At 38.2% G+C, this 17,860-nt stretch overlaps 1 protein-coding gene across 1 annotated transcript; it reads left to right on the top strand.

The window, feature by feature from the left end:
* Positions 1-15,501: 15,501 nt before the first annotated feature.
* Positions 15,502-16,979, top strand: LOC144708685 (uncharacterized). The gene has a single exon (XM_078582102.1). The coding sequence runs from the start codon at positions 15,552-15,554 to the stop codon at positions 16,842-16,844; it is 1,293 nt and encodes a 430-aa protein (XP_078438228.1). The 5' UTR covers positions 15,502-15,551; the 3' UTR covers positions 16,845-16,979.
* The last annotated feature ends 881 nt before the right edge of the window (positions 16,980-17,860 follow it).

Genomic DNA, 17,860 nt, shown 5'->3' with positions numbered 1-17,860 from the left:
TTTCAGAAAAATTAGTAAATACCTTTATAACTTGTAACGAATTATTTTATGACCTACATAAAGTAATTCATCAACGCAGTAAGGTTAAGATGTTAAGTAAAAAATACTTTAAAATATAAAAAATTGTGAAATAATAGTAAAAGCTATTTTGGTCCGTTTAACTATGATAACATGCAAATATGGACATTAGCCGACATATATTTATGTAATATGCATGAAATTTTGAAGTTAACTTGCAAGTTATCACTCACTACCCTTGCCATAGATTTGGATGCATCATCTTCCTTGAGTTGATCTCTTCTTATACCAAGGGCAAGTGATCTTGTCTGGATCACACAATCATCTCCGTGGACTTCTTTCAATATCTGAGCTAAAATTTGTTTAAATCCCATGACTAGAGACTCATAAGTTGTATCCAAAACATAGTTGTCCATCCACGAGATGTCCTCGGTGTCTCAAGTCAACAGATCATTTATACAATAATGACATGAATCAACCTGATTGATGTTTAGGTATAATGCCATTCACGGATTCATACTGATCATTTGAGTGAACTCTTTCTACAAATAGCACCTACCATCTGTTCTTTGTGTCTCTACACTAATGGTCACATGATCAACCATAATTGTATATGTAACATCAGATAGTGCTATTTATTCAGGATAATTTGATGTTCTTATTCAGAATGTGCTAATCTCAATAATCCATTTAATACGAATGCTTAGAATACATGTTTAAAAACTAGTGATCACTGTATCATAATTCACTAAGCCATTGAAAGTGTTCATAGACTTCATTATCAACTTCACACTCAAAGAATAATGATCTAGTTTTTTATTCAATGAACTTTAGAAAAATATGGTGGTGTGATTGGCTTGATGACCATCATTGTTTAAGTTCATTGAAAGAAATTTTTATTAATTATTATTTACTTGGGATGTTCATAATGAAGTTTATGAATACATGTAATGACTTATTGCATTATGATGAATCATAAGGCATCAATCACTAGCCTTAAAGCATGCATCTAAATATTCTTACTAGATATTTGTGACAAATAGTGACTTCCCTGGATGGAATAGCTATCTGACGGTACTTCTCTGATACATATGGCTGCTCATATGGGCCATTATTGTGGAGGCACTAAGGACAGAGGGTGGATGATCTTTAGGAAAAGAGATAACTAAAATGGTGTGTATAAACCCCTTAATGGTATTATACCTATTTGTCAATAAAGTGGATTCATGTTATGGTTATATTAATAATTAATTGACCTGAGATACCAATTGTGTTATGACTAAGATGTAAGAGTACTCAAGCCACAGGATTGAAACATGTCTTAGCTCGAACATAGGAAGAAATACATGAAGGTGATTGAGTGGTGAAGATGGAATCATCCACCCTTGGCATAAGTGATTGACTCAATGAACAAGATGCATCAAATCCCTGGCCAAGAAGTAGGGATATTCTCCAATAACACCCATTCTGCATTGGTACTTACTGAATGACAAACTAGGGTTTGACAACTAACCGCACTCTTAAGTCATTCAAAAATATCACGCAGATGAAGGATTACACATGTACAATAATCGGTGTAGTAAACATTCCATCAGAAGTTTGAAAACTGCTATGTATCTTCTAGAACATGAGGTGTAGATTAGCAATCCTACGAGTTGAAAACTTAACTGATCGATTAGGTTAAATCTTGATAGATTTGTGTAGATGTTGATATAGTTAATTAATTAGGTTGGTAATAAATGCTATTGAGCCTTTAAAGTTATTAGCTAGATTGATATTTGGGTATAAAGGCTCACATACATCAGATTAAAAAAATGTTAGAAAATATAGTTTATTGATAAGTGATTCTATGAAAAATTCCCAATAAATATAAATAAAGGAGCATTCATTTAAGGTGCCAATGGCATCCATTTCTGGGTGCCTCCCTCTTTCTTCTTGTGTCACTCTCCACGCATCTCCTAGAGAGTCTTCTTGCTGAGAAGATCAATAATATTTTCAAGAAGAGTTGAATAAGAAGAAGAGGAGATCAAAGGATCCCTTAAAAGATCTCTCCCAAGGAGGAAGTCAAGGGTGGAAAAATTCCCCAAAAAGAACACAATGGTAATCATCTTTTAAAGATCAATATTACACTGTACAGAAAAGGGGTCTCCAAACACTATTTCATAGTCTAGAATCATTTACTATGATAACTTAAGATATGGTCAATTGTCAAATCCTTGTAGATTATCTGAATTAATATCGACACGTTCATAATTAATGGAGAACTTTTCACAAATACTTCACTAACTTGACCAAGGACTTCTGTGCTTATCTTCCTTGAGATGCCTCCTCTTATGCCAAGGGTGCACGATCCCATCTTGAGTGACTAATGATCTTTTTGAACTTCTTCTCGTACCCAAGCTTAGACAGTTCAGAATTCCATGGATGTAAACTCATAATCAAAGTACTACCATCCGCCCACAAGATGTCTTTGCTTTCTCATATCTAAGGTCAACTTACACAACTATGATGTGATTTAAGTTGATTGAAAATTTACTATAGTATCATTCAGATATTCATATAGATCAATGCATTGAATTATTTCTACTAAAGAGAGCTAATAATCTCATAGGGCAAAGACACTTACCATAGATCCTTACGTTCCGCTAGGATCACAGAAATTTACGAGTGCCAATAAGATCCTCCTTTTCTTAAATGCTTCTTCTTACACACCCAAGGCACCAAGAACACATTTGATGGATCTCAAAAACTCACTATCTTTCAATCAGCCCACAGGAGTAGGAAATAAGTTTAAGGATCATTTTCACACTGATACAGGCCTCTATTTATAGATTAGAGGGTATGGATGGAAAAAAAGGGGAGATAAAACAATACTGAAAATTTCAGCTCAATCGGACCTGTACATGGTAAGATATAGTGGTTTCAACTTGGAGTTATCCTCGCCCTTGATTTTTTCTCTCTCCTCATCATCGACACAAACACTTCCTCTAGTTTCAAGTTGGATGAATTGTCAAATCATCTAAATGCCTCGTCACCTCATCTTTCATGCTCGCGGCCTTCAAAGTCGCCACATTTACCTGCAATGAGAAAAGGACAAAAGATGCTTTTTATTTCTTAATTGATTATTCCATGGCGTGGCATGGCGTCCCCGCACGCCACATCGTGGAATAGTCCTTTTCTCTTTTTTAATGATATTACATGGTAGACATGTGTGCCACGTGTAGTGTCGCAACTTTTGATTTTTTATCATTTTTATATTTTTTCTCAATTCTCGTCACCATTTACTATAAAAAATTGGTTCCTTCTCATTAGTCCATGTCACTTCTTGCAAAAAAAACATGTCAGCGTGTCAGATAACGATTGGAACATTATGGCATTGCTATCTGTGATGGTAATTACGCCTTTTTGCAAGGATTAACAAAAGGGCATGATTGGTCGCCAATAAAGAATCGAATGGCGACACATGGATGTCGCATTTTAAATCCAAAAAAACTTAATAAATTATTTTAAAATGAATTCTAAGCCATAAAAATATAATAAATATATATTTCAACTCAAAAAATTCATATCTATTTGAATATACATCCAAAAACTTTATAAAAAATATATTTTGCATTGTAATATTATTTCCTTTTAAGATATGATGTCACAAAAATATTAAAAAATTCAATTAATAACACATGTAAACATCATATTATTAAACTCATAATTTATGTGTTATTAAGAACCCACCGTCTATCATTAGTGTCTCCACACTAAGGGCTTCAAGATTGACCATACTCGTTAGATGAGTAGGACTACATAATGCTATTCAATATGGATACTTATATTAGGAATATTTAGAATATGTGTTTGAAAACTAATTATCTCCATATTATGATCTCAAGATAATTTACTAAGTCAGATCATGTATTCATGAATTTCATTATAACCATCACATATGCACTATAATAAAAAGATTGTATCAATGGATGTTGAATGAGACATGTAAGGTGTGATTGGCTTGACAACCACATATATTTCTATCACTTTCTACTTCCAATAGCTTGAGGTATAACTGAGAAACTCACAGGTCGGCAATTCAACCTATCTATGGTGTCACAGTGATTAATTTATGTACATGTTGATATAATTAGTTATTCAACTACTAAATTTAATAACCACACTAATACAGGGGCCTAGATCATCAGACGTATAAGATTTTTTCAATTTGGTGGATACACTCTTAAGTTTGAGGAATTTTATGAATTTCTCCTAGGGATGGGAAATTTTGTGAAACTTTCACATGGACTTTTTGAAATTTTCTAAGGATTATAAAAGAGTGATAACTCTCTATTGATAACCATGAGAGTCATTCTTGAGTGCCCTCCTTTATTCTCTTCATTTCCATGAGTATGTGCACTCATGGAAATGGAAAACTTCATTTTCTATCCCCTGGAGGATGCATCCAACTTATTTGACATGTCCTCATGAGTATTCCGCTGCATACCCTTGTTGTCCATTCATTATCTCTAACAGTCCTCCATTCTGTGGAGAGATTGTGCACATGTTTCTTATGGTCTAGTCACCTCGAGGGAGAGATTCGCCACCAGTCAGTTTCTTGGGAGAAAGCTTGTTGTCCGACAGACGAGGGGGGTTTAGAGATCAGACATCTTTTGGATGTCAAAGACATGCTTCAAAAGAATCTCCTGTAGCGTATGCGTCCCACACACTCCCCATTGGGGAGATTCATCTCATCAAAGTATGGCGAGTGGGCACGTAGCGAGATGGATATTCAGGGCCATCTCAGGTGGCAGACTTGGCAGCAACATTGGCTTGAGATAGCCATGGTCACTAGTTGGCATGTCGGGCGAGACACGATTAGCGCCAGGTATGATACATGGCTCACTAACACACCCCTAGCCCGTCATCCCCACTTTGAGCCCCATTGCCTTAGATTGACAATGGAGCAACATGGCCCTCCCCTTGACATGTTACCCCAGGCCTCGAGTACTTCCATCATGATCTCTCAGGATTGTCCTATTTGGATGCTTACCCTTGATGGGTCATTCCCTTGCCGCTTCAGTGAGAAATCTCCCACCCAGCACTAGGGTCGCTAAATCTGGCATCCGATGATCATTACTCATGTCTCCTTCTTCCTCTGGAGATTCTTGCATCGTGACCTCTCGATTGATGATTGAGTGACCCGTATCGGTCAATCTCTTGGTTCAAGTTGCCATTGTTGCCCCACATCTCCCTAGGCTGAGACTATGGAGAACCTTTTCTTCCATAGTGAGATAGCTTTACATTGTTGGCGCCACATCACACACCATTGGTCCACTCCTCGATACCTCCTCTACTCTGATATCTCTCGCCAACACACTCCAAACAGAGCCCCTCCTACACGTCACCCTAGCTTACTTACTATAGGAGATTTGGAAAGGGTAAAATTTTTTCTTGTTTTGCAAGAACTCCCATGTGCATCTTGGATATCATGCCAAGAGTTAAGCAATGGACACAATGTACACAGCGCCTACCTCACTCCCGCAGCTCAGCCCCAGCCTGCGACCTTGATAAGCCTAAAAAATGATGTGTAATTACGTCGTTGTTATGGGCTTTTAGATTTATGCAATAAAATTTATAATAACCCTTAATCACTAAATAGTATATATAGATCAAGTAAAGGGTCGAACCGCAAGGAGGCACTAAGAATAATTTTTATCCAATTTCAATCAATTATTTCAAGAATGAATTAATTTTGCATTTGGTAGACCTTAATTATGGTTATAATTAATCAAAATTAAGTAGAAAATTAATTTTGATTTTAATATTTTCAGTTAAGACACTCAATATGGGATAATTTTAATTATAACATCATATCAATTTGGATTATCAATTTCCCAATCAAAATAAATTTTTTAAGCCAATTTATACATATATAAAATTGGGAATTAATAAGCACAAAAGGGGGTTCTAAAATTGGACTTGAAAATGGACGATTTTTATGAAATGTTGGATTTAGGTATTTTAGATGTTTAGTTGAATTTCTAAACAATCAATTTTGAAATCTAGAGAGAGAAAGTATGAGATTTAACCTAGAGAGAGAGAAAATAGAAGAATTTGGGGAAAAGGTGAAATTTGACCCTAATCTGAAAATCTAAGAATGCAGAAATGTTCCAAATCAATGTAGAAATAAAGACTAAATATCAGATCTCGAATCAAAATAAAAATGTAATGCTAATTTTATTTCAAAACAACTTCAAGGGCATGTACATTTTGCCAATGCCTTGGCGTTTTAGAATCATTCAAGAAGAAGTTTAAAAATCAAATTACAAACTTAAAATTTTCAATGATGAACCAAGATTTGTCGACTCCCAAAGCAACTCTTGTGTCCTTCATCGCCAAATCCTTGGGGAGAGCTTCAAAAAGTGAATTTCGCCTTTTTCCAGACCTCTATTTAAGGATCCAACCGTATAGATTGTAGAGAGGTAAAAGACAAAGATGCCCTCAAAATGTCAGCTCAATCGGACGTCTAGATCTCAAGATACCATCGTTTTACTGAGGATTAATCTAGGTCGTTAAATCTCTTTTATCTCTCTTTAAAAAATGGCATTTTCTGATTGGTTGGCACTTTTTTTTCTCATTTTCCCCATTCTCGGGTTGTGTTCTGACATGTCTTGTGCGCTTCCACAGGCCCAATCGTTGGAAAATTGATGCTCCATTTGAACGGTTAAGAAGACGCCACGTCGCCCTGTATTTAAAAAAAAACAAAGAAAAAAGAGACTTATTTTAGAAGTTATTATGTACAAGGTCGATTTCTGCGTGCATTTAATGCATGCGGAAAATTGATCTTTGGGTGTAATCATTATTTTAAAAAAACATGCACGTGTGTCGGTTGCAGCGTGCATTTAATGAATAAATGCACGCGGAGATCGACTCTCCATGTGCATTTATTGCACGAAAAGAATAAAAAAAACATACCTTTTTCTTCTCGCCCTCTGCGCCATTAATTTTAAAATTTTTTAGCTCATTATGGCATCGTGCATTGCGATGCCATAATGCGCAAATAATGCTCTCTCTCTCTCTCTTATTAGAATAAAAAAATATGCAATCACTTATTCGCCCGAATTTCGGGCAAATGAAATAAATATTAATATATTTTAAAATGCCAAATAAATAAAATATTTATTATTTAAATTCATAAAATATTTCTTGGCTAAATATTGGTCAGAAAATTATAAAAAAATATGGAAATTTTCTAGAAAATTAGGAAAGCCCTTACCAACCTTTAGCCAAGTATTGAAGGCCCTGTAAAAAATATTTCTCCAATGAAATGAGGTTAAATACCATGTAAAAAAATACTAAAAATTCAAACTAATCATAAAATCAAGGTGTAAGTTATTTATCTCCATTTATATATGATAACATGCAAATGTGGCCATTAAAACACACAAATGTAATGTAATTTTCATCAATTAAACATGTTAATTTGCAAGTTATCAGACATCCTTCGATTTTGAAGTATTCTGGTGACCCTCTCCCCCATCCGCATTCAGCTACAGATTGTTCGTTGGCACCCACCGCCAATCGGCATCCTTAAGCTAAATGTGGATGGTGCGGCCAAAGGGAACCCGGGGCCAGCATGGGGAGGTGGTATCCTATGGGATCATACAAGGAATATTCTTTTTACTTTCTCCTCTTTTTACGACATACAAACTAGTACAGTAGCCGAGGCTATGGCGATACGTGATGGTTTACTCCTATGCGAGGAACAAAACCTTCACCACATTGTTGTAGAATCGAACTCACAGGTATTAGGTGACATGCTTCGTGCAGGCAAATGCTCCCAGTGGTGACTGCAACACGTATGGCATGACACCATGTGGTACCGCCCCTGCGTAACTAGTGTCTGTCACCAGCTGCGCTAGGGAAATCAGACAGTAGATGCCCTTTCCAACCACGCGATACACACACAAACCCCTTCCTCCCTTTTCCTTTCTTCACAAACACTCCCTCTGACAGCTCGTGGATGCTATCGTGTTGAACGCCTCGGCTTGCCAGCCCTTCGTACGCGTCGCACACTGTCAAAGGAAGGCCCGTGAGAGTGGCGGATAGCATGGAGTGCCAGAGGAGGGAGAGCTCACCCTCTCGCATGATAGTTCGTCAAGTCGCGCATCTCCATGATGACATCTGAGAATGGCGAGGTGGACTACGCACTACACACTACGCATCGCTACGAGGGCTCCCCCAACTCCTATTGGCACCAATGATCAACTCCCAGCCTTCACTAGGTAACACCTATGTACCTTTTTCTTTCCTGCAACATGGGCATGGTTGAGAAGGGTTTGTGTGTAGTTGGGACATGTACACTCGCTCCACGCCTAAAAATGATGAAAAACACTACATTTGATAAATAAACACCCCCTAGGGGGCGTCCAGGGCATGGATGGATTGGTCTACTGGCACAACCATAGGGTTGGACGTGCCTGGCACCGTGATTTTACCAATTTGAAAAAGAAAAGTCCATGAGTGTTGCTTCTAGCAGTGTTCAATGGTGAGGAAATTAGATTTCTGGCCACACAGTTCCAATGAACAAAAAGGAGATCCAAAACTCCAAAGATTGCAAAGATATGTCAAGACCCTAGAAATTGTATAACTCTGGCATACTCATTCAAGGCACCAAGAAATTGTGGATTCCATCAGTACATAGGTAATGTGATCTACATTTTTAGTTTTAAAATCTATCAATGATTTAAAGTAGTCTTGTGCTACGTCATGGATTTCATATTGTATTCGACAAGGCCATGAGACATAAATTTGTGCATTGAGCCTAGAAATGCAAACTTCCTGATATGGCTAATACTAAGGGTCATTTTTCAAGAGAATTGAGATTGGGAAATTAATGAACTTTAAAATGGTGATTAATGTGTGATAGAATATATTTTTTAAGATAAGAAATATAGATAGGTATGAATGATGATGAGTTGAGAAGGTAATCAATTGAGATAATGCATAAAACATGGAACGATGGATGCCAAAGATATAGTAGTGCGATGATTGAGAAAGTACAGAAATGTGAAGGGATGATAAATATAATAAGTATATACATAAATGTAATAATAAGTTTATGTATTATCTTTTAAAAGGAGGACATAATGGAATGCTGAGCATGACGATTATGAAGAGTTTATGTTATAGATGAAATATATTTGGATAGATGGATATATGGATGTGGGAGGATCTAAACTAAGGGTATTGAGAAGAATATGACAATGTAAGTGGAAGTAACTCATCATAGATTCTTCTATTCCACCAGGATCAAGGAAACGTCCTTCTACAAGAGAGTCCTCTAGCGCCTCCACTTATATTTTATCTTCCGAATTGAGTCCATGATTTTCACCAATAACTATGATGGATATCAAACTCATTTTATTTTGCTAACCACAATAATGCAGGAACTAATTTAAGATAATCTTTAAGTGACAAAGTGTTTTAATTTATAGCTCGAAGGGTATGGATTGGTAGAAAAAAGAGAGAGGGAGCTAGCGGGAGGGAGAGAGGGAGTGTGGGAGGGAGAGGGGGGGGGAGAGAGAAAGAAAGAGACAGGGGGCGAGAGGGGGGAGAAGAGAGACAGGGAGAGAGAGCAGGAGGGAGAGTGAGGAGGGATGGGGGAGAGAGAAAGAGAGAGATAGAGAGAGAGAGAGAGAGAGAGAGAGGGGGGAGAGCGAGAGAGAGCGAGAGAGAGAGGGAGAGGGGGAGAGTGAGAGAGAGAGAGAGAGAGAGAGAGAGGAGGGAGAGTGAGCGAGTGAGTGAGAGAGAGTGAGAGAGGGAGAGAGAGAGAGAGAGCGAGCGAGAGAGAGAGAGAGAGAAAGAGAGGGAGGGAGAGAGAAGAGCGAGAGGGAGAGGTGATAATTCAGATTTTGGGGTAATTAGTGATGAGCTAACTTCACTAATTAGTGTCGTTGGTTTATAAAACAACAAAAATTTATAATAACCTTACTAGCCGCAGGGAGATTAAGGGTTGATCCACAGGGAGCAAGGGATTTTCCTTAAGAATTTGTGCTTTAGTTATATATTTTTTAATAATTTTAGAAGTAGGTTTACTACATATGAAGATAAATAACTAATTAAATAAAAATATAAAACAAGGAAAGTTAAAATATAATTATAATATTATAATAATATTAGTAGGCAGAAAATATTTTTTTAGGATTTTATAGGAGTGTTTTAAAGCCAAAACAAAATAGGAAATGGAACAGGCTGGCTCTCTGGACTTAGTCAAAATTTGGCTAAGTCCGGATGCCAATGGGGAAAGTGGCTTGGTGGAGGAGAGAGAAAAAATGTACTGCACTAAATTCACTCTAGAATGATTTCTAGAATGAATTTTAGAGCGTGGTTGGATGCATTGGAACCGTCTGGATATTGGCTAGCTATCTAAGACTAAACAAAAAGACAAACATAAAAGAGTGAAAAAGGAGAAATAAGAAGGTAACCTCTATGTCACACCCGCCAAGGTCCAAGGGACTTCTTCTTCTCCTTTCCACCAGCTTCTTCAGCCCTGGATGCTTCCTGCTCAGCCTGGCACTCACTGAGGTGAATGGATCTATGACTCAATTGCACTTAGGCCACTAAACATTACTTTAGATTGAATCACAAGATGAATATTACAATAGGGTGAAGGGGTTTATATAGGGAGAGAGAGCAAATGAGAGCCATTGGATTTTTAATACAATGGATGGCCAGATCTTCTTTTCAGGGTCATGATCCACATCCATTATGGTCCTCAAATCAGCATTGAGACCTTTGAAATACCCCCAGGACATTCAAGGCTTCTTTCCTTAATTAGCATTAAAGGTGCTATCTTTAAGTCTCCACCCTTGGATGTTTTGTGGATTGAATGGCTGGATCTTCTTCTCTGGCTTGGATCCACGTCCAAGGTTTTCCTCCAATCAGAATTTAAGCCCCTGAAATGTCAATAAATAATCATGACTGGACCTTCCCCTTGCCCTCCTTTCTTTGGCCCAACATGCCTCTCATAGTGGGTTTAGTGGAGCTTCCTTAGTGGGCCTTTAGACTAGAGCCAACTGTCTTGCTTTGGGCCTTCTTTCTTGGCCCAGGTTTGTGGCTGAGCCCGCTCCTCTATTCCAAATAGCTTCCTCTTAATTTAATTATCCCCTTTATTCATGAAAGTTTCACCTAATTCCTGCATCTTCCACATCAACTAAGACGAGAGTGAGATTCATTCCACTTAACTCATTGAGTTAAGTGGGGTTAGTCCCACAAATGATAATAATTAACTCCAAATTAGAAAAAGGTGATTTTATTTCATGATTTTTTACAACTTAACATAAATGTTGATAATATATTCAGATAAAGATAAAGAAGTAGATAAATTAGCTAGAATTGTACATATATATTACTATCATTTTGGATTTATCAAGAGGGAGAGAGAGGGGGAGGGAGAGGGGGGGAAGAGAGAGAGAGGGTGAGAGAAGAGGAAGAGGGAGAGAGAGCGGGAGCGAGCGAGCAACGGAGAGAGAGAGAGGGAGAGAGAGCAGGATCGAGCAATAGAGAGAGAGATAGGGAGAGAGCAGAGGGAGAGGGAGAGAGAGCGGGAGCGAGTGAGCAACAGAGAGAGAGAGAGGGAGAGAGACCAGGATTGAGCAAAAGAGAGAGAGAGAGAGAGAGAGAGAGAGAGAGAGAGGGAGAGGGAGAGAGAGCGGGAGCGAGCGACACAATGAGAGAGAGAGAGAGGAAGAGAGAGAGAGAGTGAGAGAGCTCTCTTCGGGATTTCGGCCTGAAACTTCAACTCCCCCTAAATAGTTAGATATCATTGATAATTTGCAAATTAACATGATTAATTGATTAATTTTACATTATATTTATGTGTTTTAATGACCATATTTGCATGTTATGATATATAAATGAAGATAAATGACTTTCACTTTGATTTTATTCTTATTTATACTTTTTTATTGTTTTTTACATGATATTTAACCTCATTTCATTGAATAAATATTTTTTACTGGGCCTTCAATACTTGGCTAAAGGTTGGTAAGGGCTTTCCTCATTTTTCTAGAATTTTTCCATATTTATTTTATAACTTTCTGACCAATATTAAGTTTACAAATGATTTTTACAAATTTAAATAATACATATATTATTTATATGGCATTATAGAAAGCATTTTTAATATATTTATATATATATATATCAAGTGGCATCCACGTCATTCGTCTGAAATTCGGGTGAATAAGTGGATGCATATTATTAAAATAATATTAAGAGAGAGAAAGCGCATTATTGGCTCATTATGGCATCGCAAATCGCGATGCCATAATGAGCAAATCATGAGCTCAAAAGAAATTATGACGTGGCACGGACGGTGAGAGAGGTACAATTTTCATTTTTACTTTTATTTTTCATGCAACAAATGCACGCGGAGAATTGATCTCCGCGTGCATTTATTAAACAAGATTATTCCTCGTACCGTAGTCAGCCGCGTGCATTAAATGCTTGGAGCAATCGACACACGTGTTTATAGAAAGACGTTCTTAAATTAATATCTACGGCATCAATTCGCTGCGTGCATTAAATGCACGTGGAAGTCGATGATGCATGCATTAAAAAATGGCGGTAATCTCACCACTTTATTGATCTTTTATTTTAAAGGGGGCTGACAAGGGCAACGTGGCATTTTGTGAACCGTTTAATTGCAGGAATCATTCTCCAATGATTGTGTGCTGCCAATGCGCACAACGACGTGCCAGAATGCGATCCAAGAAGGCAGAAAATGAGAAAAAAATGCGGCAACCGATCAGAAAATGCCATTTCCTAGCTTCTTGGAGGAGAGATAAATTAATCCAACGACTAGGATTAATCCTCAGTAAAACGACGATATCTTGAGATCTAGCCATCCGATTGGGCTGATATTTTGAGGGTACGTTTGTGTTTTCCCCCTCTATAGTCCCTACGGTTGGATTTTTAAATAGAGGTCTGGAAAAAGGCAAAATTTACTTTTTGAAGCTCTCCCCAAGGATTTGGCCAGGAAGGACACAGGAGTTGCTTTGGAAGTCGACAGATCTTGATTCAGCATTCAATGTTGTAAGTTTCTGATTTGTATTTTGAACTTCTTCTTGAGAGATTGTAAACACCTTGGCATGGGTGAAATGTACATGCCCTGGAAGTTGTTTTGAATGAAATTAGCATTGCAATTTGAGTCTGATTCGAGATCTTATTTTTAATCTTTATTTTTAAATAGATTTGGAATAATTCTGAATTTTTAGAATTTTAATTTAGGGTCGGATTTCACTATTTCTCCAAATTCTTCACTTTCTCTCTCTAGGTTAATTCATCTATTTTTTCTCTCTAGATTTCAAAATTGATTATTTAGAAATTCAACTCAATATATAAAAAACCTAAATATAAAATTTCATCCAAAAATTCGTCCATCTTGAAGTCTAATTTTATAACCCCCTTTTTTGATTATTAATTCCCAATTTTAATTCATAAAAATTGTCTTAAAATTTTATATTAATTGGGAAATTAATAATTTGAATTAATCTGATCTTATAATTAAAATTATCCTATCTTGAGCTTTTTGACCGAAAATATTTAAAATCAAAATTAATTTTTTACTTAATTTTAATTAATTAAAAACATCATTAAGTATAATTAAGATCCATTAATTGTAAAATTAATTCATTCGTGAATTAATTTATTAAAAATTGGGTAAAATTCTTGCTTGCTGCCTCCCTGTGTTTCGACCCCTTGCTTGCTCTATACTCTGTATTTAGTGATTAAGGGTATTTATAAATTTTATTGTATAAGTCTAAACGCTCAATCAACGACGTATTTACACACCATTTTTAGGCTTATCAATCATATTCCTAGATAGTTTGAAGAGGTAATTAGAGGAGAGAGAGAGAAAATGATTTTGTGCCATCAATTTCATCAGCCAATGCACCTGATCTCTAGTGTGTATGATACACAAATTACATCCTAGGATATGCCAAGATTCTGTGAGGCTTTTCACATTTGAAACACATACATTAATCTTGAATTGATGCATGTCAGAGCTGCATGTTTGGAGTTGCCAAACCGTGCACCTCGGTGTCTGCATTTGAAATCATTATTCCTTTTCAACAAATCTAGTGTTCCGATATGTATCGATAGTGATGGCACTTCATGGCATATTTGACATAATTTTAATTGCAGAATTTCGTCCTATTGCCACCAATCCTCATTTTCCCATGGTATTTATTTTTATATTAATATCTATATTTCATGATGTTATATGTCCATACACTTTGAAAATAGATCGGTTAGTTTAATTATGAGCACATTATGGCACCTTTTCGCAATTATTGGAGTGATCAATAATTGTTCACAACTGTAGATTTCACACAGCCAGTGATTGACCACAATCTGAACAAACCAGAGGGCAACACATGGTGCAATGCCATTAATGATGATCAAACACAATTAAATTTTTTTAACTAGTTAATAAATCCCTAAAAAAGTTGGAATTAAAAATTATTTTATTTATGAATATGAGGTCAAAAACTTCATAAAAGTTTCTCAAACACTCAAAACTCATAATAACATTCATGAAATTACTGTAATACTTAGTATGCTATCACCTAGATATGTGTTTCTCTTCAAATTTTTATGTTATGTAATCAACTCAGGTGAGCCCCAAATATCCATTCAATCAACTCATAAACTCAAATTGTGCATTATTCAACTATCTTAATTATTCCTTTAAGTTTGTTCAAAATAGTAAGGTCATCAGCCCATATATTTTCTTGTCCTGGACATCCTATGGCAACAGGACACCAAGGGGGCAGACAAAATCAGGACGATACTGTTTCTAGAGAGGACGGCTTTGCACGACCCAGTAAATGAGACATGCAACAAAGACGAAAACCATCCCAAACCACCCTATCATTATAGTGCAGGAATGCGGACAGAATGGATTTTTCATCCCAGGACAAAAAATTGTCCCGTCTGCGAGATTGGACGAAAACCACGACGGAAATTTGTCCCGCGACACCCAAAAGTAATTATACATATGTCCCTTCACTTTCTCTCTCCTCCATATTTCCCTAAAAAACTTAGAAAAGTATATTAAACATTTAAAACATGATTAATTTTTGGTCCAGGACGAGGGACGGGATGCTTTTTCTCTGGACTGGACGAAACTGGCAAAGTCGGGACGTGGACTATTTTTTTCTTCAATGGACAAATCCCTGGACGGGACGGTCTGGACGAAGTTGAAATATCCGGACGTCAGACGGGATGGTCTTCGTCCGTCCCGTCCATCGTCCACGTCCCGGACGATCCGGAACTATACCTATCATCCTATCAAGAACCATTGCACAGTTTGGACAAATCTTAAAGTGGAAATTCTGTAAAGAAAACACCCTCCAAATCCAACATGTTTTTACACTTATTTGCGAAACTGTCACTCCTTAAACCCCCCTCTCCTCCCTATAAATCAGTCTATTTTCCCCCTCTTCCCTCCCCCGTCTTCCTCCTCCCTCCTCCCAGCTATGGCGGAGGAAGCTCCGCCGCCGCCAACACCGCCGCTAACTCCGCTGCCGAATTCGCCGCCAGATCCGCCGCCCGAGAGATGCGATTCGACGACGGTGGAGAGAAACCAGTCAATGGCGGAGAGAAACCCATCAATGGCGGAGAGAAACCCTTCAATGGCGGAGCAAGAAGAATCCGAGACGCTGCTGCCGAAATCCGCGGGGGAGAGCGAGCAAAGAACTCTAGATTTGCTGAAATCGCCGCCGAAACTCGCCAAGAAGGCCCTCGCTCGTCACCCCAGCAAGAACCCATCTTTCCCCAAATCCCATCTCCCGATCGAGGGTTCTGGCCCGCCCTCCGATCGCCGTCGCCGCCGTCGAATCAACCATCTCCAAGAACAGCAGATCTGCGCCACGTGTGGCGTCCTCCGCCAATTCGATCGAGATGGCCTCGGCCATCGCCTTCTCTGCCCTGGCTGCCGGAAGAGCTTCCCCGCCCTCGAGATCACCGCCAAGGAGAAGACTCTCGCCGAATTACAGCTGGAGATCAAGCGAAGATTGAAGAAGAAGAAGAGTGTCGCGTTGGTCCCGCGCAAGAAACGAGCTCGAGATATCCAATCCATGGCGGTGGAGGATTCCGATTTCTTCGACTTCGACAAGATCAGAAACGAGAGATGCTTCAGAAAGGGGCAGATTTGGGCCATCTACGACGACGACGACGGCATGCCCCGCCATTACGCTCAAATCTCCGAGGTTCTATCCACGAATCCCTTCAAGCTGACCATGAACTGGCTCGATCTCCAGACCTCTCTCGATCGATCGACGCAGACCCATGTACGCATCTCTTCTGGGCAGTTCAAGCTAGGGAAGGAGATCGAGATCGAGTCTGTGAACTTGTTCTCCCACAATGTGGAATGCGAGAGAGCTGCTAGAGAGTTGTACAGGATCTATCCCAGGAAGGGTAGCGTCTGGGCTCTGTACAGAGAAGGAGAAGATGAAGAAGAAGAAGAAGAAGAAAAAGATGGGAGGAGGAGCTATGATATAGCCGTTGTGCTTTCGAGCTTTGAGGAGGGGTTTGGGCTGACCATGGCGTACTTGGAGAAGGTTCAGGGGTTTAAGAGCGTCTTCAAGAGGAGGGAGGTGGGCGCCCACGCCGTTAGATGGCTGGAGAAGTATGATCAACGGCTGATATCTCATCAGATCCCATCGAGGAAGCTCGAGGGAGAGGAGATGAAGGGGTTGGACTGTGACTGCTGGGAGCTTGACCCTGCTTCTCTTCCTGCGCGTCTACTTGCGATTGGGTGGGAGCCTTGAAAGAGAGAATATTTCGCCCACCATGTTGGAGAATTTTGGGTCCTATCTTGTTAAAAAATTTCCCACCATGTTGGAGAATTTTGGGTCCTATCTTGCTATAAATTTTCTCCCACCATGTTGGAGAATTTCGGGTCCCATCTTGTTGACACGTTCTCCCACCATGTTGGAGAATTTTGGGTCCTATCTAGTTAAAAAAATTTCTCCTGCCATGTTGGAGAATTTTGGGTCCTATCTTATTAAAAATTTTCTCCCTCCATGTTGGAGAATTTTGGGTCCTATCTATGTAAAAAAAAAATTTCCCACCATGTTGGAGAATTTGGGTCCTATCTTGTTAAAAAATTTCTCCCACCATTTTGGGATATTTTGGGTTCTATCTTGTTAAATATTTTCTCCCACCATGTTGGAGAATTTTGGGTCCTATCTTCTTAAATTTTTTCTCCCACCATGTTGGAGATTTATCCCATCTTGTTCAAAATTCGACTCTTGTGGTACAGACTAAGTCCATTTTGTCCATTTTTTGCTTTTTTGTAGTGAATATTCATCCCATCTTGTTCAAAGTTTGCATTCCGTTGCAAATACTACTCCCATCTTGTTAAAATGTTGTTTTCTGTAGTAAAGAATAATACCATATTATTAAAAAAAAATAAAAATTCGTAGACAAAATCAACCCCATCTTGCCCAAATCTTTGGTTTTCATAGTGAAGATACATCCCATCTTGCCCAAATCTTTGGTTTTCATAGTGAAGATACATCCCATCTTGTTCAAAGTTTTTCCTTTTGTTGCAAAGATTAATCCAATCTTGTTTAAAATTTGCTTTTGTAACAAAGAATAATATCATATTGTTCAAAACCACCTCAACCCATGGAGATCAATTGGATGAAAAACAAACAGATTCTTGATTATTAAACACAACACCGACTCACCCCCATATATATATATTGGGGAAGTATGGGCTATACATTGGTGGTCTCATATAAGGTCATCAGTGACTTAAGAAAAACAGAGTTGAAGAAAG

Source organism: Wolffia australiana, chromosome 10 (assembly GCF_029677425.1).
Source record: "Wolffia australiana isolate 7733 chromosome 10, ASM2967742v1".
NCBI classification, from domain to species: Eukaryota; Viridiplantae; Streptophyta; class Magnoliopsida; order Alismatales; family Araceae; genus Wolffia; species Wolffia australiana.
This window is presented reverse-complemented; position numbering and strand designations above follow the sequence as displayed.

What these genes read in the sequence shown, in the direction of transcription:
- LOC144708685 (XM_078582102.1), top strand. Translation starts at nt 15,552, where the DNA reads ATGGCGGAGGAAGCTCCGCCGCCGCCAACACCGCCGCTAACTCCGCTG.